General features: G+C 42.7%; 1 protein-coding gene across 2 annotated transcripts in view; it reads right to left on the reverse strand.

Annotated features, from left to right (window-relative positions):
* Nucleotides 1-21,607, reverse strand: part of ELK3 (ETS transcription factor ELK3) — a 41,736-nt gene that overhangs the window by 10,518 nt on the left and 9,611 nt on the right. The window contains exons 2-3 of one of the 2 annotated variants that reach the window (XM_082311163.1): nt 12,750-12,958; nt 1,708-2,502 (exon numbers count right to left, since the gene is read on the reverse strand). In XM_082311163.1, coding sequence (XP_082167289.1) covers nt 1,708-2,502; nt 12,750-12,956 — 1,002 coding nt within the window. In that variant the 5' untranslated portion in view covers nt 12,957-12,958. The remainder of the gene's footprint in view (nt 1-1,707; nt 2,503-12,749; nt 12,959-21,607) is intronic. The other variant, XM_082311164.1, reaches the window with a different exon arrangement.

The raw sequence follows: 21,607 nt of genomic DNA on the forward strand, positions 1-21,607 counted from the left end.
TGTGATAGGATAACCTGTAAAAAAAGATTTGTAATGGCATTAAGTTCGGTAACAGTCATCACAGCCTTATCTAGCCATCCTGCTAAAGGAGGGCCACAATCATCTACCTAATTCCCTTCTATGTCTTTCAGGGGCAGTAAGTACACCAGTTTATAGATGAATGAGAAAATTAAATGTTCAAAGACATAATTACAAAATGAGGAAAGAAATCTCTGTTCATACTGAGTTTTGTGGGCAGCAGTAGATTAAAGCACGCTTGTAATACCTCATGCTGTCATTGTGTCTGGTTGGCATCTGATACGATTTATTTGTCAGATTTACTCCCTACGAGCAAAATACTTACTGTGGTTATACCACAGTTAGAGGTTATAAGAGTCTGTCAATGCACCTCAATTTTGGTTTGCCACACTTCTGTTCTTCCTGCCAAACATTACTTCACTTAAAGGCTTTACGACGCCAAAAATGACAGATAAGGGCCCACAAAATCCTCTTTCTTTGCGACACAGCTTCATCTCTCGGTGGCTTACAGGTGTGTCTGAACTGCAACGGCTTTGCACAAACTTGCTCTGCAGCCAGCCGAAAAGCTCCGTAAGAGCAAGTGCTGTGCTGTGCTGGCCGAGAGCACTTGCCGACACTCTCACCTCTGCCAGGCCTTCGCGCCGCGCCGGCACGCGACGCTGCCCGCGGCCAGCTCAAAGACCTCCAACGCCTGGCTGCACTGCAGGCATCATCCGTGCAAAACCTCTTCGAACAGGGAAAAGGTAAGGGGATTCTGGATACAATGTGACCCCTAGACAGCCCGAAGTAAATGAGAGTTTGTAACACACACCTTTGTATTTATTTATTTATTGTTCAGTTTGTTTCATTCAATGCTAATATTTGCATGAACTTTTATTTCGGGGGGGGGGGGGGGGATGTTAGGGGGTGTTCCCCGTTGGGATAATTTTACTCTTGGATTTTTTTATCTAATTTTGCAGTGGTAGCGTAAGACAAAACTCACCAATGAACTCATCAGGTCATTATCTATGTGATTTTCTTCTTCTCTGCACTGCTAGATTTTTCTTCCTAGACTTGCTTGAAAATGAGAACTCGCCATTGATCTTACCACAAATATGTGATTAAAAAGAACACAATAACCTACTGGTTATTCAGTAAGTCTGTGCTGAAAGGAAGCTCTGGCAAGTACGCTGTGGATCTGTAAAACTCTGGAAATCAAAACTGCCTTAAGAGCCTTGCCTTAGAAACCACATAATTTGCTCCATATACAAAAACTAATGAAAAGGTCACACTGTTTGAATGGCTACAACGTCTAGCACAGAAATCTAACCAAGCACCCCACAATGCACACGCTCAAATCATGACCTACAAAACCCCTGCGTTTTTCTTGTTGGCTTTTTCCTGCTTGTTTTTACACCTGGAGGCTGGTTTGAACTGATAAGCGATTCACTCATGTTAACTAAGGGCTGCCCATCTCGTTATCCTTCCAGGCAGTCTGTGAACTGTGATGGCTTTTCCCACACTCACGTAGGAACCCCAGGAGGAACCTACTTTCCCCGCTCTGTTCAGACCTCTGTTATGTTTCCCTCTTCCCCATATGTGGAGTTTTTTTTCCCATCAGATGATGACAGACCCATAGAGCTAACACTCTTGGCTACACGGAGGGAATACCTGGATAACGCAAGAGTACAGGAGACAGGCAGGTCTTACCTGCGCAGTGAAGAAAGCTGGAGTCAGGGATCCCGAAGGAAGTGCGGGGCTGTTGAGGGCAATGGAACCGATGTCGGTGCTGGAAAGAACCATAGGTGGGGCGGAGATTTCCAAGCCTTTGGGTTTTTTAGCCTTTGGGGGAAGAGATGGAGATTTTGCCTTGGAGCCTGAGGAGAGGTTCAGAGGCTCAAGGGAATCTGAGTCGTGGCAACTGGACTCAAGGAAGAGGCTCCTGTGTTCTGCAGGGAGGGGTGAGGTGGGAGACAGAGACGGCGACCTGGAGGAGGATGACGATGGAGATGAAATGCTGGCACTGTTGGGTAGCATTAAGGAAGATATTTTAGCTGATACTGATGAGCTGAGAAAAGCAGAGGCAGCTGCTGTTTCGGAAGTGGAAGGCAACGACACCATGGGCCTCATAACTTGTTTGTCTGTTTTGTTTGTCACAAATCTTATAACAGTCCGAACTTCTTCGACTGGCGTGTTTCCTTCTGACTTCTCCTCCAGTTTTTCTGTTTTGATTGGCTTGTAAGGGTCTGGCTGGTTCTGCAGAGAGTTGATAGTGAAAGAGGAGTACAGGCCAGAGTGGATATATTCATTACGGCTTGTGTTTTTCAGTGCTGACAAGCTGTGCTTGTGCTGATCCCTGCTCTCGGAAGGCATCTTACAGTCGCTGTCCTGCAGCAAAAGGCTCTCTCTGCTGATTTCCACAGCATGTGGATCCATTTTTAAAATCTCAGGAAAGGAGACAAACTTGTACACAAATTTTTGTCCGATCACTTTCTTGATGATGTTCTGCAAATACAAAAGCAGATGCTGGAAAGATCAGCATTTTAGAGGCACCGAGTACAGCAAACATAAGGGGGTTCACAAGGGTAGGGGGGCACTGCTCCCTCCTCAAGCTGAGCAGGTCATTTCAGTGAGGCTCCTAACACTGCTCATCCTTGGCTCATTCCCACACCTCCGCTCAGCCAGGGAGACCACCCGCTTCTTCTCATGGTGCCTCACAAAATAACCATCACTAGGTGAGAAAGACCTACTGGTGGGCTGTTTTCCTCCTGCTTCCTCTGAGGTAGCTTGGGAATATTTTCTTTCTAGTAAAAACAATTCTGCCACCTTGCAGACTTGAGCCATGCCACCATTCGCATTTCACAGCGAAGGCAAACTCCTTCATTTATGCCTCCCAAAACTGACACCAGCTACCCTGAGTATGAAATACTCTCGGAAGGTCGGCAGGGGACAAAACCACCTCAGCCTCCCTGCTCTAGTCATTTACCCTCTCTTCCTGACCACATGCAGAAAAAATGTCCTAGGCTGACGGTGACTGTCCTTCTTTCAACACCCATGAACTATGTCTGTGACAAATGCAATACCACTTGCATGGGCTGGAAAAGTACTTGTGTGCTGCTGTATCCCCTGTGCTATCTCCAGGTTTGCATTAGGCTCAGGATGCTCACTGGTGCAGGCAGAAGGTTTTCATTCGTCTAAACTGGCTATTGAAATTAATTATTGAAAAAAATCCCAAACCTCTCAAAGGTTTACAGAACTATTCATTTTTTTTCTTCATATTCGCCATAATAAGTGTCCCCTTTATGGAAAGAACTGATTCCCTTTGAAACTGAAATCTTTCACGAGGGCCCCGTTTCCAGTCCTAGCTCTCTTCCTGCAAACCCGGGTACGCTGCCTGCTCTGACACAACCCGTGGAATCCCCAAGGACGCCAGGTGAGCTCCTCTGCAGAGGCACGTCATGGCACCAGGTGCTAGCACGGCCTAGGGAAAGGACTGGAACTTTGACCACCCTAAGCCAAGTGCTGCAGAAGACAAGAAGCAATATTTCCTGAGATTTCCATAGTGATTTCTCTCTTCTTGAAGTCCCTGGTAGAGAGTTTGTTTTTAAGTCATCTGTGAAAAACCCTTTCCAAGAAGCTTCCCTTTAGTGCAGCACATGTCTGCTGCACCTCCAGCTGATACACTGCAAACAGACATTTGCTTTGCTGTACATATGGGAATGTAAATATTTACAATATTCCTAAAAATCTAATTTGTTTTTCATTCTATCACAGATTCTGAGACCAGTAGAGGAAACATTTGTTAAATTGATTGAAAATGAAAAAAAAAGAAAGAAAAAGGAATACGAACATCATCCCTATTTATGTCCTATTAACAGGACAGTACCTAGCGCTGGGTGCTTGCAGGGCCCGCACTACATCTTTTTTTGTCACAAAACCAAGGTCATTTTGGGAAAGAAGAGTCTGCACTTGGCTATCAGAACCTCTTCTGCCTTTCAGCTGAGCTACTGCACTCTGTATTTCATCTGTCTGAATGTCCTGGCATTTCATTCAGGCACCTTCTTGAATACAAAGTTAATCCTACAAAGTAGCTTTGCTTCACAGGTCAGGAGCTGTGGCAGAAAAGGAGAAAGTTGTTTCCCAAGTTGATAACAGGGATCTGTAGGGCGGAGGAGAATTAAATTCAGCAAGCTCAGACTAAAGGGACAAAACTGCCCTCTTCCACGCCGAACTGTACGCACACCTACCCACCTGGCGGATCCTGGAATGCCTATTTTTGCCCTCCAAAAGTCCAGGACATACAGTTAGCCCACAGGATCTCATCTGCATGAGCTTTAATTCCCATGGCTTTAGGCTTGGCCTAGATTTTTTTTGTGTGCTAATTAGGTGAAACATTGGATGGACGCACTTTTCCTGCTCTCTCAATATTACGTTCTTCTTGAAAAAAGCAAAACCTCCAAACTACTCACATACAAAAAGAAACACCCCAACTGGATTTTGTTTTCTTTTTTTTAATATATGTTTTTAAATTTAAAATAAAACTTCCCCTCTGCTCCTGGCAGCTTTGAGTTATTGTTACATCAAGCACTGGCAACTGAGATCCTACTTGGAAAATTGTGACTCCCAGCAGAAAAAGATTACATGGCACTTTTACACTGGTGCAGGCTTGAAACAGGGGACCATTGCTATAAAAAGCAACTGAATGGGCTGGTGAGTTTATACTTCCTTTGTTATTATTAAATACAGTTATACTTTAAGAAGGTCTCTCAGTGCGGCTCCTCTGACTCTCTAAGTCTGCAGCAAAGGCCCACTTAACGATGGCTGGAGATGAAAAGCGTTCAAGTGCAGATCCCTCAAGCACTTCGCAGGCTCCTCTTAAATGTGGAGCCTACGGAAATCTCCATCAGCATGTAAGAGAAAATAAGGATGCAAATTAATTGCGTGCCTCTGAAATGCCACTGATTTTTCTAAATTTTTTTGACAAATAATTTAAGTGAAGGTAAAAAGCAGCTTATTTTTATCATCACCTCAGTGATCTGTCAGAATCATTCTGAGCTGTGGACGATGGTTCAAACCACAGAAGACAGCGACAGGCATCATGACAAGCAGGGGGTTTCCACCCTCAGTTTGAAAGGGCAAAGAAGCCTTCCTTATATTAAGGACTGCATTTGCAGGGAAACAAGACCACTTGCTTGGCAGCAAGGCAGTAAGTATATGTGCTCATTTAGCCCTTTTTTTTTGTTTGTTTGGATTTTCTAGGTAAATTCCTTTGTGAGCAGGCTTGCAATGAGTGCCAGTGGCTGCCGGCCAGGGCTGCAGGGAGCTCTGGGGCTGCGCTGCCAGGGAAGGCGACTGCTGGGCCAGTGCAGCTGCTGGGGAGGTGAACTGGGCGAGCAGGACAGGAGCAGAGGCTCCAGTCCCACAGCTTAAAAAAAGAATCTTACCAAGAGACAGCACTATGGTATTTAGAAAGAAGGCAGGGAGCTGGGAATGCCCCTTTTCTGTTGGTTTCTTAACTGTTCCTCGCTTGAACACTTTACACTCCCCCTCCTCTATCCCCAGTCTAGAAAACAGTGGCTACAGCAAACGTGACCACCCGCCATTGCAAAGTGCTTTGAAACCTGCTGGTACGAACTGGGTACAGCACTGCCCAACGTCTGCTCTAGCGCATCAGCCATGTTAGGGAGCTCAGGCTTATTCACACCCCATCACTTCAGACACTCACTTTACAAGCACCTCCAAAACCACCCTTACCCAAGTGCTCTGAATCACCAGCTGGAGGGGATGGGTCTCTCCCCGTCCTTCTCCACAGACCAGCTGGCTGAGCTAGATGCCAAAGGCTTGGTGGCCTGGTTCTCCCTGCAGCTTAAACCAGGCTATAATGTGGTTGGGCTTTTTTTTGTCTCAACTATGCATATGCACTACTACTTTTAGAAGCCCTCCTGAAATACACAGGAGCTGTTGCCCCATCTCAACAGCACATGACCTCTGTGTTTCTTTCCATTTTTTTCTTTCCTCCAAGAAGTTTTCCCATTGGTACAACTCAGACTTCAGTTCTTCTATCACGTGTTTGTGTTTTATTTTCATCATCTCTGACTCTTACTCCCTGTTTGAGGCATTTAGAGCTAAGGTGTAACTCTACTACCAGTGTGACACAAGGATTTTAGTGGCTTGGCTCAAACCTGTTAGCTAGCAAGTTTGCTGGCTGCAGGAGCCACTCGGGAGACCGAGCGGGGAAATGGCACCCAGTTCCTAGTTGAACTTCAGACTAATGAGGGGCCTCAGGGGCAGGAAGACTAGGTTGGGACTTTCTTCCTCCTCCCAGGAAATGACCTATAATCAGGGTGCCTGAGATCTCAAAATTTATGGCAGAACAGGATGAACTTGTCTGTAGGTACTAAACGTCCCTGCTTGGGAAAGAGGAAGGACCAGAGCTGTAGCTGCTGCACTTAACTCCCATCTGGATGTGTTGCAAGTTCCCTGGCTCGCAGAGTACCGAGGGATGCAACACGTGTAGGGACACTTGGGCTATGAATTCCTCACAGGAGTCTACGAGGAGGGAGCTGAGCTGCCTCCAGCTATTGGGAACCGTACCCAGAGAGAGGGCTGCTCACACTCCAGTGTCTGAAGTACGTAAGCTGGCAGGAGGTACCTGTGGCTGCATGGTTTGCTCCAAAAAGCAGGGCGTGTGTCCACATCAGCATGTGCAGGCAAGCAGATTGTGTTAACATCATACTTTATGCACTTACGCTTATTACACTGTGTGCGTAGAAGCTAGATTTTGTGACATTTTTGATGGAGGAAGAGGTGCTACTAGATCGTGCACCTGTACTGACCTTTGGAAGCGCAAGGCTCTCATTTAGCTGGATTTCAGTCTTTCCTCACCCACCTCCATCTGGAAGGCAAAGGCCATTCCTCTGGCTGGCACCTTTGGCCAGGTTCCCTGCTCTCTCTGCTGCAGTTCACTGGGCATTCCTCTCCTCTCACATCAAACATGAACTATTTGTCACTCCTTTCGGGGAGGTTCTTGGGTTTTCTTCTCTACCCATCACCTCTTACTGAGTATCAAATTCTTTACTCCCATCTTTCCATAAGGACAGCACTCAATAACCACTTTTATGCCCTTTCAGACAAGCACTTTCTTGACTTCCACACATCACTCTTGAAAGAAGCTCCCTCCAATTCTCTATAAAGCTATTTTCAAATGCTCTTTCAAGTGTTTCCTTATAGCACCTCTTACCTGCACAACTACAAAACGTATAGCTGGTACTCTAGCACCATCATACCACTATTGTTTCATTGTAATATTCTACTTCCCCTGAGGTAACTCAAGAGAAGACCTTCCCAAAAGTAAAATAATAGTTTCCATTATCACTTCATATCCTGAAGCTCTGTAAGCAGACCAAGCAAGGGACCCTCTTCCCAAAACAATTCTTCCATGCCGCCACCCGCACTCGGGCATTAAAAATAGGAACTAGTAACCAGGCTACTGGGTCTGACCTGTTATGGGAGGGGAGAGAATGCCATGGGCACCTCTGAATCCTGGGAGCACCTAGGAAGCTCTGTCCTCTGCACTGCAGCAAGCACGTAGAAGCCCATATTATTTATACACTATAGATCATACTGCCAACCCATCTAAACAAGCAGGCAGCCATTAACTGAAACTAAAATGATTTATTCTGTCTTTAGAAGACAGATAGATTGAATAGCACTCACTGAGTAAAGCCTGGGGCCACATACTGTTCAAAGAGGATGCAAAAATATTGAGTAGCTGCTCATCGCAACAGTATGTGACTGTGTAATTAAAGATGCAGCATAACTCATGCAAACATTAAGGTTACCCAGGGAACTGTGCTTCTTGCATTTCCTAACTTCCACAACTGTTACATCCTATTAATGTCGGTATCTGCATGTAATTTCCTGGATTCACCCCCTCTTTGCCTCCGAAAGAACCTCATGGGGAAAACTCACTAGCTTCCCTCTCGTGGTGTCGTCTTGAAATATTCATGGGGACCTTTAGTAGTCCTGAAACCTCTAGAGACTTCCAAAAGGTATCTGTCATTACAGCTATCAGAAAAACAAAGTGACTGGGCAACTTCAACAAAAAGAAGCCTACTAATCCTACTTATAAAGGTGTTTTAGTTCTACACATCAAGCTAAAGACGTGAAGGGTTTCCTTGCCTGAAAGCATTAAAAGAGATTTCTGACCAGCAGAAGTGTGTGACATGATGGACACGCTGCTCAAGCTGTAGGTAGGTAAAGTGCAGGATGCCTTGCCTTAGTGCTGTCATCTGTTCTGCTGCTCTGCTGAGGCAACAAGGGAAATGCATGAAATAAGAAGGGGGGGGGGAGGGAGGGGGGGGGGAATTCGGGTAACAAATGAAACAGGAAATGGAAAGTCTTCAGATTATCTACAAACCTTCAGCAACCAGAATCGTGGTAGCAAATTACAATCAAGACATGCCACTCTCTACATTTCCTGGGGTGCTATATATGTGAATTTAACATAAATCTAGCCATCAGCCTCAACAGCACGTCATGCTTGCTTTCAAAGCCAGGCTAAGGAACTTGTCCTAATTGTGTTATTTTTCTCCAGTACTGGAATTAATTTACTTTTAAGTTCAGATGAATCAGATGATGAATTTTAACAAGCCAGTGTTCCCCCCAAGCAAAATGGCAGAGCTCATAAACCTCCATTTATCCAGTGATCAGTTTTTATTTCTCCATGGTGAATACTTTCAAAGACAAACCATGAAGCAGGAGCTTAGTTAGTGTCAGCTGTATGCAGTAGCAGCAGAGGGCAGCCCAAGAAAGGAAAGCCCATCCCATGTGCCACCATCATTTCTAAAAAAATCACTGCCCTTTGCCTCAAACTCACATGCTGCCAGATCATTTGGGTTATAGGTAGAGAAGTCCCTGTTGATAATTCCATAACCCGAACGAAGTCCTGTCCAGAGTTCTGCCTCTTGCCTTTCCTGCTGCCACTCCCCAGGCTGCAGCACAATGTTTATCCCATTTGCTCAGTGTGCATCCCATTTGTCCCAGCACATCCAGCTGCCAACATGCCCATCACTGCCAACAGCAAGGGAGGGGACAAGATCTCAGAAGGCTCCTTAAGGCTACCTCAGGGTCTAGACTGCTCTTGGTTTGTCCCACAAATTGGTGAATGGTCTAGGGGAGAGGAGTGCTAAAGTCTGAGAGGGGCTCTTTCACCTCACCAGCCCTTCCCCTTTTGTTTTGCAGAAGGGAAAGAAGAATGCCAAGGAGCCTTTCCTCCCCTCCTCGACTTCTTCCCTTTCTGCGCTATGCAGCATAGAGTGAACTGAAGGCAGAAGAAGCGTTTAGGACTGAACCCACTGCTCAGCACTCCCTGCCAGCCTACTAGGATTCATTATCTGCTGTTTTATGCCAGTATCTCTCACACTTCAAAACCTGCAGCAATTTCCCCTGTCCCTCTGCACTTTCCTAATAATCTGCCTTTCTCCGCTGCCTGGGAGCCAACAGGACACAACACACTATACCCACACGGAGAGCAAGAAGCTCCCACTGCTTTCTGCTAAAAGAGTTACTCCTTCAATTTCAATAACAATAGCCATGGTTTTGGTTTGGGGTTCAAACCCTGATCACAATACATGGGGAAGAGCGAGCTTATCCTTCTTTCCATCTAGGAGCTATGACCTCCATTGGGCTACAGAACTCCTGGAAAAATGGCCAAAATCCTTGTGCCACACCTAGATAAAATTTGCAGACAGAAGAGAGCACACAGTCCAAGAAAGCAGCTGTAAGAACAGCAAGCAATCACCTCAGCCAGAGCCCTGGTGAAGAAACTGTACAGACACTCCTCTGGCAGATGCTGCGTGAGCAGAGACAAAGCAGATGACAAAGGGGTGTGTGTGCTGGGGGGGGGGGGGGGGGGACAACTGAAAACAGTACAAGGGTAAAAAAAAAAAAAAAGGTTAAGGGATAAAAGAAGAAAGGGAGCCTCGAGTAAGGAGCCGTTATATTCCATTGATTTGAAGAGAACAGAGAGATCTCAAAGGACAAATGCTACAAATACCTCATCCCTTGTTTTCAAGCAACGCCTGCTCAGTCACTGTGTATTTGGGCTCTGCCGGGATATGCTGTTCATTCACCAGCAGGCACTCCGTCTCCATTGATCCCAGTCAAGTTTATAATCAGAGGGGCTGGAGACATATAATGAAGCGAGCTTCCCCATGCTGAGCAGAAGCCTTTTTAGTACTTAGTGAAGGGGAATTCATCACACCAACTGCTAGAAACAGCCGCTGCACTGTCCGCTCTGAATCCTTTTGTGCCTTCTCAGTCAGGCCACCTTTGAAAAATGTTAAGTGGAAAAAACTGACTTCTAGTGGACAAAATACTGAAAACATTTCATCGCAGAACTTACATCTCTAAATCTGAAACTAAAAAATTCTTACAGGAGAAGGAGTCCTTCCAAATTCCAATGTGAATAATGAAAAGTCTGATCATCAAATTGTGCACAGTTAATCTGCAGTCAACATGGTTTTTGATGGCTGTGTTAGACTGGCTGCATAGTGCTCAGCCCCGTTGTGCCCTTCAAGAGTTAGTGCACTACAAATAATACATGACAACAGTACCCTGAGCTCAGTTCAGCAACAACATCTAGTTTCCCCTGCCTCGTGCAGGCAGCAAGCATGCCATAGCTGTGCTGAACACTGGTGTTACTCACTGGATCATCTCAGCTCGCTGCCTTTTCTGAAAATCAAGATGAAAACAGACCACTAAGCATGGCTATGAAGTTTTCCTTTTTAATATACAAAATCTATAACGGTCTTTCTTTTTGATATTTAATCTTCAAGAGTTTAGGAAACTATAAAACCTATTAATTTAGACATATTATAAAATAATCCATTTAAGGGGAACTAATCCTGAAAAGATGTAATACTAATTAGTAAAAAAAAAATATAATGTTCATCCAAAAAAGGCTGGAGAAACAATTTGTAAACTCCTTGAATTTGATGGAGTCTAAAATTGAGAAAGGTGAATATGCAAGATATTTTAGCACCTCTGTATTTGTGTTCTACAATTCTTTCCTTCTAGTATCTTGACACATCTGAGATTTCCTTCAAATATGTTTCTGTTATAGCAATCTAATACATATCCTGGTTACTCCCTTTTCTCATTTTTGCATTCTCTGTTGTACTGTTGCCACCTTGCTTCATGCTGAAGAATAAGACCAAGGACTAAATGTCAAAGTGAGTATGGTTTCACAAGAGTGACACTGGTCTTATGAACTCCCACTATACCACAGGAATTTTATTTTCAGAGGTGCTAGCTACCAGTAACCTCTACTGACCTCTTCTAGCTTGTGGGCATGCTCATGATGTCTGAAAACCAGAAGCAAATTAAGTGATCTAAATAATTCCAGATTACTATGTTCAATATGTTATTATTTCAGATTTCAGTTTTAAATAAAGAGGTTGAAAGTGGAGCTCTCAACAGCCAACAGCTCTGCACTAAGTGTATGCCTACACTATCTGCCTGTAACCAGCTTCTGAGAGCACGCAAATAACCGCAGCTTGCCAGTTACGAGGTTGCTGCCTAAACTGTGCTGACTCCTTAGGTCTTATTAGTTCTACCAATGCTCAGCAGATGTATCCGTGAAGGAGGGGCAAAATTCAGTAGGTCTTGCAAGGGCATAAAAATTGAAGAAACCCCTACCAAAGCGTATGTTCCACTCTTTTGACTTCAGATGCCCAGAAGTGGGAGTAAATTTAACATTCTACAGCAAACACAGTCTTCACCTGAGATGAGCTCACCATGAGACTACAACCTTGACAAATAGACCCAAACATATCCCTGCTCTGACACCCGCCATCTGACCAGCTGCTTTTCCCCGTGTTTGCTAATCTTGTTCTGTACTTTTATCCAGTAAGGCGTCACATTAGTGTGCTCTCATATATATTGCAGCTAATTAAATGATAGCAACATAAAATCTAGACTACCGTTGAAGATAACACCGATTTTGTCCTAAAATGACATAGTGGAGAATTTCCAAACTTTTAGAAACGCTGAGCATTAACAAAGGAATGCTTACAGTGAGATCCTGCTGAGGTAATACTGCACTGGCATAACTGTAGAAGCGTTTCAGCGTTGTATTTCCAGCTAATAAATTAGGACTCAGTACGATTATAGAAAAGATTTACCAGAAAGCTCAGGTAAAACTAGCTAAAACACTGGCCCACAGGATCTACGCTCCAAAAGGTGTGTCCCATGCAAACTGTGAAAACTCAGCCCCGTCCTCTATGCTGTTGGGTTGGTTGGTTGTCTTTTCCTTGTTCTGACACAGGTGATACCTGCTGGTAAAGCTGCCATTCTGCCTGCTGCATCGCAGTATCACTGCTTTCTACCACCTCCCTGCATTCCAGAAGATCCTATGCAGGCTGTAAGAATCAAACAGTTCTCCGTTATCAACAGTTAGTTTATTGTTGTCAAAAGCTACAGAAAATATTGGGTAGCCAAATGCATAAACACATGAAAGCATCAGTAAGTGTAAACCTAGGTCAAAAGCTCCCCTCCTCAGGAAACGGAATGTGCAGTGTTTTCCTCTGCATCTTTTAGCTGCCCTCTTACCTCCACAGTGATTGCCTTCAAGACTGTTGTCTGTTGTAAAAACTAGTTAGAGGAACTTTTGAATAGCTTCCACATAGAGGTGAAATATTAAATGGTAGTGTTTCTATTTTCTTAGTCTGCATGAGAATAGCAAAATTTACCTTGTCATAATAGTATCTGAGCGCTCGGCTCAGCTTGTCATAATTCATATTAGTTTTGTTTTTTCTGAGTCCCCACAGCTTAGCCACTTCTTCTGCCTTGAGTAGCTTGAATTCGCCATCATTAGACGTCCAGCAAATCAGGTGCTCATGTTTCTGGTCTAGCAGCAACTGCAAAAGGAACTGCCACAGTGTGATTGCACTCTCCATACCTACAAGGGACAAAGGAGAGCAACAGTGTGAAAAACATTTGGGAGCAGGTGTTCCACCCAACGCTCATTTCAGTAATAAGCTCTGTGTAGGAGTCATCCTACGTAACTGAGCAAAGGAAGCTACTATAGCATTTACAACCAAACATCCACAAGACCTACAGGTCTTGCACTCCTGGTTCAGTATTTTTTCCACTGCTATCTTCTGAAGGGACACATAAAATAGAGTAAGTATTTAGAAAAGCATTGCCCGCATAATTCATATGGTACAGGGTCATCTGCAGTTGGTGTCTTCAGTTCAATGTATGCAACCACCCTTCAAAGGAACATATGGGGGGGGAAAAAAAAGGACTTGATATAACTATCCACTGAAATGAGCCGAAAAACTGCTGTTTACTGTCATGAGAAGTATACTGAACTCATTTGGATATGTCACTGTGAAGAAGGGGAGGAAAAGGGAAGACCAGAGCAGTTGCCTTTGGTTAGAGGACCAGAAACCATACGCTTTCCCCCTCCCACCACACGCACCTGCCTTCCCAGTGCCATACGGCCTTTGTCTATTTTGTTTCTTCCAGGGCCTGAAATGGCTCTTGCTGGTTCCGTCTGCCAATTCAAATAGTTCAGAAGATATTATCTATTTTGCAGAAATGCTGAAAGTTCAGTACACTTAAGCACAGTAAAGTAAGTGATGTTTACCCCAAACCTTTCTCTAACAGGGATCTTTCCTTTCATTATCATACGTATGACTGAGAACTAGGAATACTTTTAACAGTGCCTGAGTCTCACTTCTAAGGTTGTTTGAATATTTTTTCTCTGCTAAAGGTTGTTTGAGTATTTTTTTCTCTGCCAACTGCCTGTGCTACTGAGCCCTCCCTAGAATAAACCTTTTTTTCAGGCACTGCAACAGAAGGATAAACTTAAGAATGACTATATTCCAACTCAGCACAGGCATATACACAACTTAAAACTCGGGAGTGTTACCACTGAAGACAATTTATTATTGCAATGAAGATGTAGCTAAACTTGACCTTTTAAACCACAGAACGAGTTTTTTTTCCCCCACTTTGAACAACATTGCCAGCCTTAGCATGTTAACACTGTATCAAATCATTTTTTCTTGGCCTCTTCTGATACTTAATTTGGACATGTTATGTCTAACTAACACAGATTTAAAGATGCTGGTATTACTGAGTTAACTGACTACGGCATTAATGGGGCTAATTATTACCTGACCTATCTTTTACATGTAACAATGGATATTTTTGTCTTTATCTAAACAAGCTCATGATTTTTAACTTCCTTGCTCATTTTGTTTCCTAATATATTAGTGTCCTAATAGATCAGACGGCCAGAATACGCCAGGCCTACAGTCTGATGTTTCCCTTGGTGTGTTGACCACAAGAGGGCACAAGACTTCTAACTATCCCCCGCCTGGAACAGTAGAGCAGGCGGCCGGGGGAAGATTGGCCTCTTCAAGCCTGCCCCAGCACTAAGGAAATCATGTTGCATAAGCTCCACTTGTATAAAGGAAAATAAATTGCAAAAGCTTCACTAGTGTAAAAGCGAGTTAAAGATACTAGAGAACGTTGTCCAGAGTTTTACAGAAAAACAGAATTTGGAGCTCTATTTTGGTCCAAGTAATTTCTAAATACACAGGCCAAACAAGGGTTTGCAGAATTAAGGATGGTTTTATTATCCATGCAAAAGCCTCATTTCCCTAATTAACTGAGAATCCAGTCTGAACGACAAGGACAAAAATACCTATCCCTGACAGCCAGCTCTGTAACACAGTAACTACCTAGCACCTTCACGAGACGGCAGAGGCTCCCAGGACTCAGGTATCCTTGAAACAGAACTGCCTAAATGGATGATTTGGCACTTTCAAAGGTTTGCATTTGCTTCATTGCACTTTTTATCACTTTATACAAATCCTTTTCCACATAGTGTAAGGCAAGAAAAAAATGTATAGCTAGAATTAAATATACCTGAAAGTTATATACTTGCTTTACAGTCTTTAAAAGTTCCTTTAACTACCCCATCTGTGCAAGTATTAACATCTCTAACGGATTATTTATCTATAACATCACAGCTATTAAAGTATCCCTATTAATCTGGCATCATATATACATACTTTTTAATTAATATTTATAAATTTTGCAACTTACTTCACTAAACATGTAGGTATATACAGCCATATTACTTTAAAATAGTCGTAGTTTCTGTACCTCACGTATTATACAGCGATACTCTGCATAATTTCAGCTTGTATCATACAACTCTTCCAAACAAGAAATCACAAACAGAACTTTTTTTGCTCTGGAAAATTAGAAGCAACTTACAAACATCTTTCTTCAAAATTGTATTAAAATGTGTACAGGGTGTCTGTCCCACGCTACAAAGACCTGTCAGTAGAACTTCAGCTGAGGAAAATTAAAGATGGAAGAGAGTTACAGAAGCACCAATACAAACTCCACCACCGTGCCATTAGCCAAAACAGTACAATAACTCAGAGGCGCACTTCTCTCATCCAGACCTTAAATTACATCTTCCTTCAGATCATCAGCAATCATGCCTCTTCAGAGAGTTTAGGTGGAACTGAACCCACAGTGAAGCACATTTTGCTGCAGTCTCCTCCATGCCCATTCACCTCTGCCGAAGAACACTCACAGGGCAACCTACAGCTAACATTGCACTACGCTTTCCATTATGAACCTGTTTTCTGATGCTTATCGTTTGTGAACTGTAAACAGTTTTGGATTCCATTTTATCTACTGAGCGTGGGCCTCACGGTGAGTCAGTCACAGGCGCAATGTAAAACACGTGAGCAGCGCGAGCCTGGGTGAGAACATCCCGCAGGAGTACCCGCTCCACACTACCTGTCCCGGTGACTAAGGAGAGGTAACTTCCATCAGGTTATTATATAAAAGGTTACTGCCACCTTTTTCAGACTGGTTCTGTTCTTGGTGACCAGTTCTTCAACCAGCTGAGATACATACATCATCTCTAGGGGGCACTTCAGGTGCTGGATCCGGGGCAGATGGCCGTGGTGGGATTAGATTTAGGCAGCTCCTCCCCACCCTGCTTGCCTTACCACCAACCCTCCAAGTGCGTAGCTCTGCACGGGCTTTATAAAGGACCTGCACACCTCAGAATTCAGCATCAATGTGCATGGTACATGCATAAATCTTCTACTGGATATGACCCAAGTCTGCCCAAACAGAAATGAGATTAAAACAGCTCAATGCTGCATTGTACTCCATCCCTCCATCTGCCACTGAGTTCCTGTCTAAAGCTTCCCATATTGCTTGTATAACAACTGGATGTATGTATTCCTACATGAGGCAAATCACGCAAATTACATTTTCAGCTGATCATTTATTGTATGGTCCTTTTCTTCCAAGCATCCAACTTCAGGCATTCAGGTCCGAGCCGCACTGAATATTCACAGCTGTAACTACCTTTAACAGAAGCTTTGTGCTCAGCATATACGGTGATGTAAAATCTTAAATACCTTGAATTCAGTAAACTGGTGTTAATCTTTGCATCTCATTTCCATTCTGCAAAATGTGATTTGCAGGAGAATGGTAAAAATCTAAGATCCTGCAGTGACAGGATTTTTGAACTGATGCAAAATATTTCATTTCCAATCAGGTCAAGAGAAGTATCAACCTGCCTTTCTCTGTGGGCACCATTTTGGGGTTCCACAAAGTACTAACTATCCTCTTGGGAGGACCCCGTGGCCACACAGCGTACTAAGCCTTAACTTGTGCCACATTTGAGTGGTGGAGCAAAAGAATCACACGACAGATGCAGTACAAGACAATTTAACCAAATACTTTAACCAAAAATGTCCTATCTGTATTAAAAGTTATTATAAAATATGATAGGAAGGAGTCGGAAATCTTCAGAAAACATTGCACTTCATTTATGTATTTTCTAATTCTTTTAAATTTTTACTGATTCAAAGGGAATTCAGTGTCGTGCCTTAATTTGACAGAAATGGGTATTAGGATGTGGTCACTTCCTACAGGGCATGTATTTCACATTTCATTCAACTCTTTATTAATATTAAATAGTAATAATAAATATTCCTGTTACTTCTGTGCTCAGTACAGGATTTGAATGCTGGGCAATAAATAATATATGAAACCACATACTGAATTGCATGGATTAGAAGAAAAATAGTTTTAAAAAAATCACTTATTTAGATAATGACATCCATCTATGGTACAGAATGAGACAGGCAACCTACATAAGAAACATATATTCTGTATCATGGAAAGCCTAATCAGAATTCATACAGACAAAAGTCAATTAATTTTTTCATCCATTAACTTTAACACACGTGGCTTTGCCATCTTACCATTTTTTAAATATTTATACAATGCATTTGACAAGTCAAAGATATTTTCTAAGCCATGAAACAAAATTTGCTAAATTGACCTGACCTAAATAGCCTAGTAATTTTACTTTGTGATCAGTTCCACTACCGCTGATGCAAATAATCACTGGCATAGCTAGAAGGAATGATACTTGGAAATGCTGTGTTAGACAGCAAAAGGAGATTTCAGGACCGAGTTTTCTGAAAGTCCATTTCTCAGGCAGCTGTGACAGGTAACCACACTAACACCCTCTGCATTACCAATTTACATTCTTTCAAATGTGCGGCCCCCCTCATACAAAGCCTACCAACTGCACGATCAGTGTGATACAATGTGATTTCCACACATCATATTTTAAGTTCAGGACTGATGTGGGAAGGAGGCAACTCAGAATATCTGTGCTGATAATACTGCCCCTATTCATTTCTACCAAATTAAGGGACTAACGGAAATGCCTAAACTTGGAGCTGCAGCAAAGTCAACACTGTGAGCTCTCCCTGAAGAGAATAGTAGAAAAGAACAGAGACATCCACAGGGCAAAGCATCCCATCTAAGAGATGATTTTCCTGTAAAGGGGGTGCCCAAATTCCTCACTTAAGTGAGCGTCCCAAAGGCCAAACACCGGCTATCCCCTTAGCATATGGAGATTTACTTCTACCAGCATGAGCAAGCATTATGAAAACATTATGGAAGTTACACCAGAAACAGTTAAGATGTATGAATACAGGTACTGATGAGCTGCGTTACCTTTTTTTTTTTGGTTTTTTTTGACCAAGACAATACACACAAAACTCCATATGACAAAATGTCAGTAAAGGGCCATTAACGTCCAAAAAAAGTCATTAACCTACTGGGCAAAATAAAACAAATAAGCAAGCCATCTTAAATCCAGGCAGTAGAAAACCAGGAGGCTCAGAGACAAAGCTAGATAAATAAAAAGCTCAGTATCAGAAAGATTTATGACATGAACTGTGAGATAAGTAGGATACTCTTTGGCGCATTAAGTTTTGTAGGACTCTTGCATAGGAAAATCTAGAAGAGAACGGCAGAAAGCTGGAAAGCAGCTCTGTACATCCAGGACCTCTGCAGAGGTCCTTAGCTTCCACAAAACTATGTTACAGCTGTGTTCTTACCTTCCGTTCTCCCACATACTCCAGGTTTCCCACCTGGATTCTTTCTCCCCACTCTATGTTAGCTCCTCCACAGCCTTTCTAAAATAAAGAGATATACTGCTGATCCTGGACAATCAACATGAACAAGTTCTGAAGGCTAAAACTAGGAATCCCTCCAGGCATTAGGATCAAAACCAGCCCTTTTTTTCTTTACAGGGTCCGCAGAGGAACATCTGGGACTCTGAGCTATAAACCAGGTCGTGGGACTTGGGGCAGAGGAGGGACAGCTGAGTGGGCTAGACTGGCTGGGGAGCCCAGAGGCTGAAAAAATCAGCTGGAGATCAATTACATCAGGAAGACATAAAAGGTGTTAGCCAGCATTATGCACTATAGGTAGTCACAGAGAGATGGCAATCAGGCATGTACATGAAAAGGATTAAGCGGCAGAGTCAGGGCAGGGAAATTAATTTCCCTTAGCGTATGAAGAAACTGCTGACTCCTTCTGTAGCCAAAGCAGCTGCAAAAGATTCAGCTCCTTTTCGTATGCCACACCACAGCAGGCACACACCTCCACTTACATTTCCCTTACAGGCAAGTGTGTGCTTTTGCAAGCACACAGCATGTCTCTGTAACAGATGCCTTTTTTTTTCTTCCTTTTCGGCTACTCTGGAAAACGCGGGTATATTTTTCGTACGTCCATTTACTGCTTTTGTATCCTAATTCTGGCCAACAGCACGTTTCTCTGAGCAGCGTGACGTGGGGCATTGTTAGCTTCTCATTCACGTTAGCATTCGGCTTCCTTTATTTCTGCAGGTTGCAGCCAGGAAACTGGAAAATGGGCCACAGGAAACCTGGCCTCCTACATCTGTCCCAGTTTGTAACAGCAGCTCTGGTTTTATTTTTCTAAGTGTCTCAGGTTCATTTTAACCCTTGAGAGGACTGCTGCAACAACGTGTGGAAGAACATGACTGCTTTGTCATTATTTTTTTTAACCACCATTTCTCAATACTAGAAATTGAGATTTAGTTAAACCATACTAGTTTTTAAAGTATATTAATTCTTATAAAATAAACAGTTATGCGGGTTTTAAAAAACTTTCGTTGGAAATTCCCAAAACAATTCCACTCCATAATGACAAATATCGAAGAGTATATTTAGAGAAAAATACGGAATAAGGCAGTCACTAGCTGTTTCAGCTATACACATTTTTAACGTAGTTTTAAAGTGAATGTCCGTATGGAAAGTTGAACAGCTTACAAATCCTCTAGGATGATTTTTCTCTTTCACATTTTAGTTTCTATAAAAAATTGAAGCACACTTGTTTTGCATTTGATTACAGAAGCAAAAGGGTGCCAATCAAGAAAACAAACTTTTCTAGAATAATCAAAAAATCAGTCAGCCATAACATTTTCCACTGAAAATTCATCTGTATAACAATGACTGTATCATGAGAGGTTAAAGACAACTGCCAAATCTGCCCAAATGTTTGCTCAGAAGCATTTGAAAGAACAAGGCAAAACTCTGAGTCAGTCCTCACACTTTATTTCTCAACAGAGATGCTTCAAGGGTGATAAATAGGATGTGGTCGGTGAAAAGTTAGTGATTCTGCCAGAAAGGAGGAAAAACAAATATCAATTTGTTTACTCAGAAAGTTTTCAAATACTCATCAAAGGAGATCTTACCGCTAATTTAATTGGCCTTGAAAAAAGAAGCTCGCAACTAAGTGTGTAAATATACCTATTTTAACTTGATGTAGAACTTTCTCTGTTAAAGGTAATAAATCAAACTAATGGTGCAATCCATACCCAGGGCACTTTAGGGAACTGACCATGTGTATGATACAGAACACTGGTAATTTTTCCACATCTAGCAACTAGGACATTTCCTGCCAGAGCATCCTCCGAGTTCTTCCATTGTGTTGAAACTGCAAAAACTTTCTAAATCAGGACTTCCTCCTATTATATTTTAGAGGCGTCTTTCTGGGAAATGCAGATTCAAGTGAAAAAAAAAAAAAAAAAAATAGGAATTCCTGCAGCACCACCCAGTGGAAACATTAGAAAAAGTTACAGAGTGCCCCAGCACACAAGTTCCGATTTGCTGCAAAACTACAGTAATATTGCCACACAAACCCAGACGGATTTAAGGATGCGCCAAAAAAGCACAGAGGGTTTCGCTGGCCGATGTACTTAACAGTCTCGCATGAGGTATGCCTACTCTGCCGCTCCTGCATAATAGCCTTCTCTTAACTTTATATTCTAATTTAAAAGATTATTTACAGTAATAATTTACAAGGTTTCCTTCTCAAGCAAGAACACCCACTGTTCCGGCCCAGCACATTTAAAAAAATAAACAGACTCCTGTGGTTAAGAGCAACATGAAAGAGACAGCAGCAAGATCTAGCAAAATATTATAGGATAACATCAAGTTCCACTGCAGAAAGAAAGCACTCACACACATGTCGAGTAATGCTTCCAGTAAGCACATTTGGTATTGTAATGTTTGCAGTTTTTAATTGTTTTAACTAAGTCAAAGAAAGGCTGAGGGAGATGTCCAAAGGAAGAAAGTTCTGCAGCCTCCAAATTAACACAACAAAGGACTGGTCGCCTGCCAAGCAGAGGTGTGAAGACACCGCCTCTAAAACACGAGTGTTTTCAGATTCTCCATAAGGATGCAGTTCAAGAAAGAGTTTTAATCCGACTGGAGTAAAAGCCCTTAGCAGTAGGGAATATGGCTAGTTGCCTCTCTGTGAAAGGCTTAAAAAAATAACCTGCTCAACTATTTCTAAAGCTAGCCGTAAACAAATATTCCATAAGTCCATAATGGCCCCAACCGTTCACCTTGGGACAGATGTAAAATGAATGCAGACTCCTCACACTGCTTGCTGTCAGCTCATGTGGTGCACATCTGTGGCATGCTGGCAGTACGCTACACTGCAATCCAAGGGACTTCTGCTTTCAAAGCCAGCCTTATACGTTTATTTTTCCCATATGACTTTCTCTTACATTTTTGTCGGCATCAGTAGGACACAGATCATGATTATTTGACTGTCCTAGATAAAATTTCTGATAGTCCCTTTGATAAATTCAGAGAAAATATGCATGAAAACAAAAAAATAGCTAAAGAGGGCAGAGGATACAGCCTCCAGGAACAGTGACTAT

This window comes from Platalea leucorodia (assembly GCF_965183815.1).
Source record: "Platalea leucorodia genome assembly, chromosome: 4".
Taxonomy (NCBI): Eukaryota; Metazoa; Chordata; class Aves; order Pelecaniformes; family Threskiornithidae; genus Platalea; species Platalea leucorodia.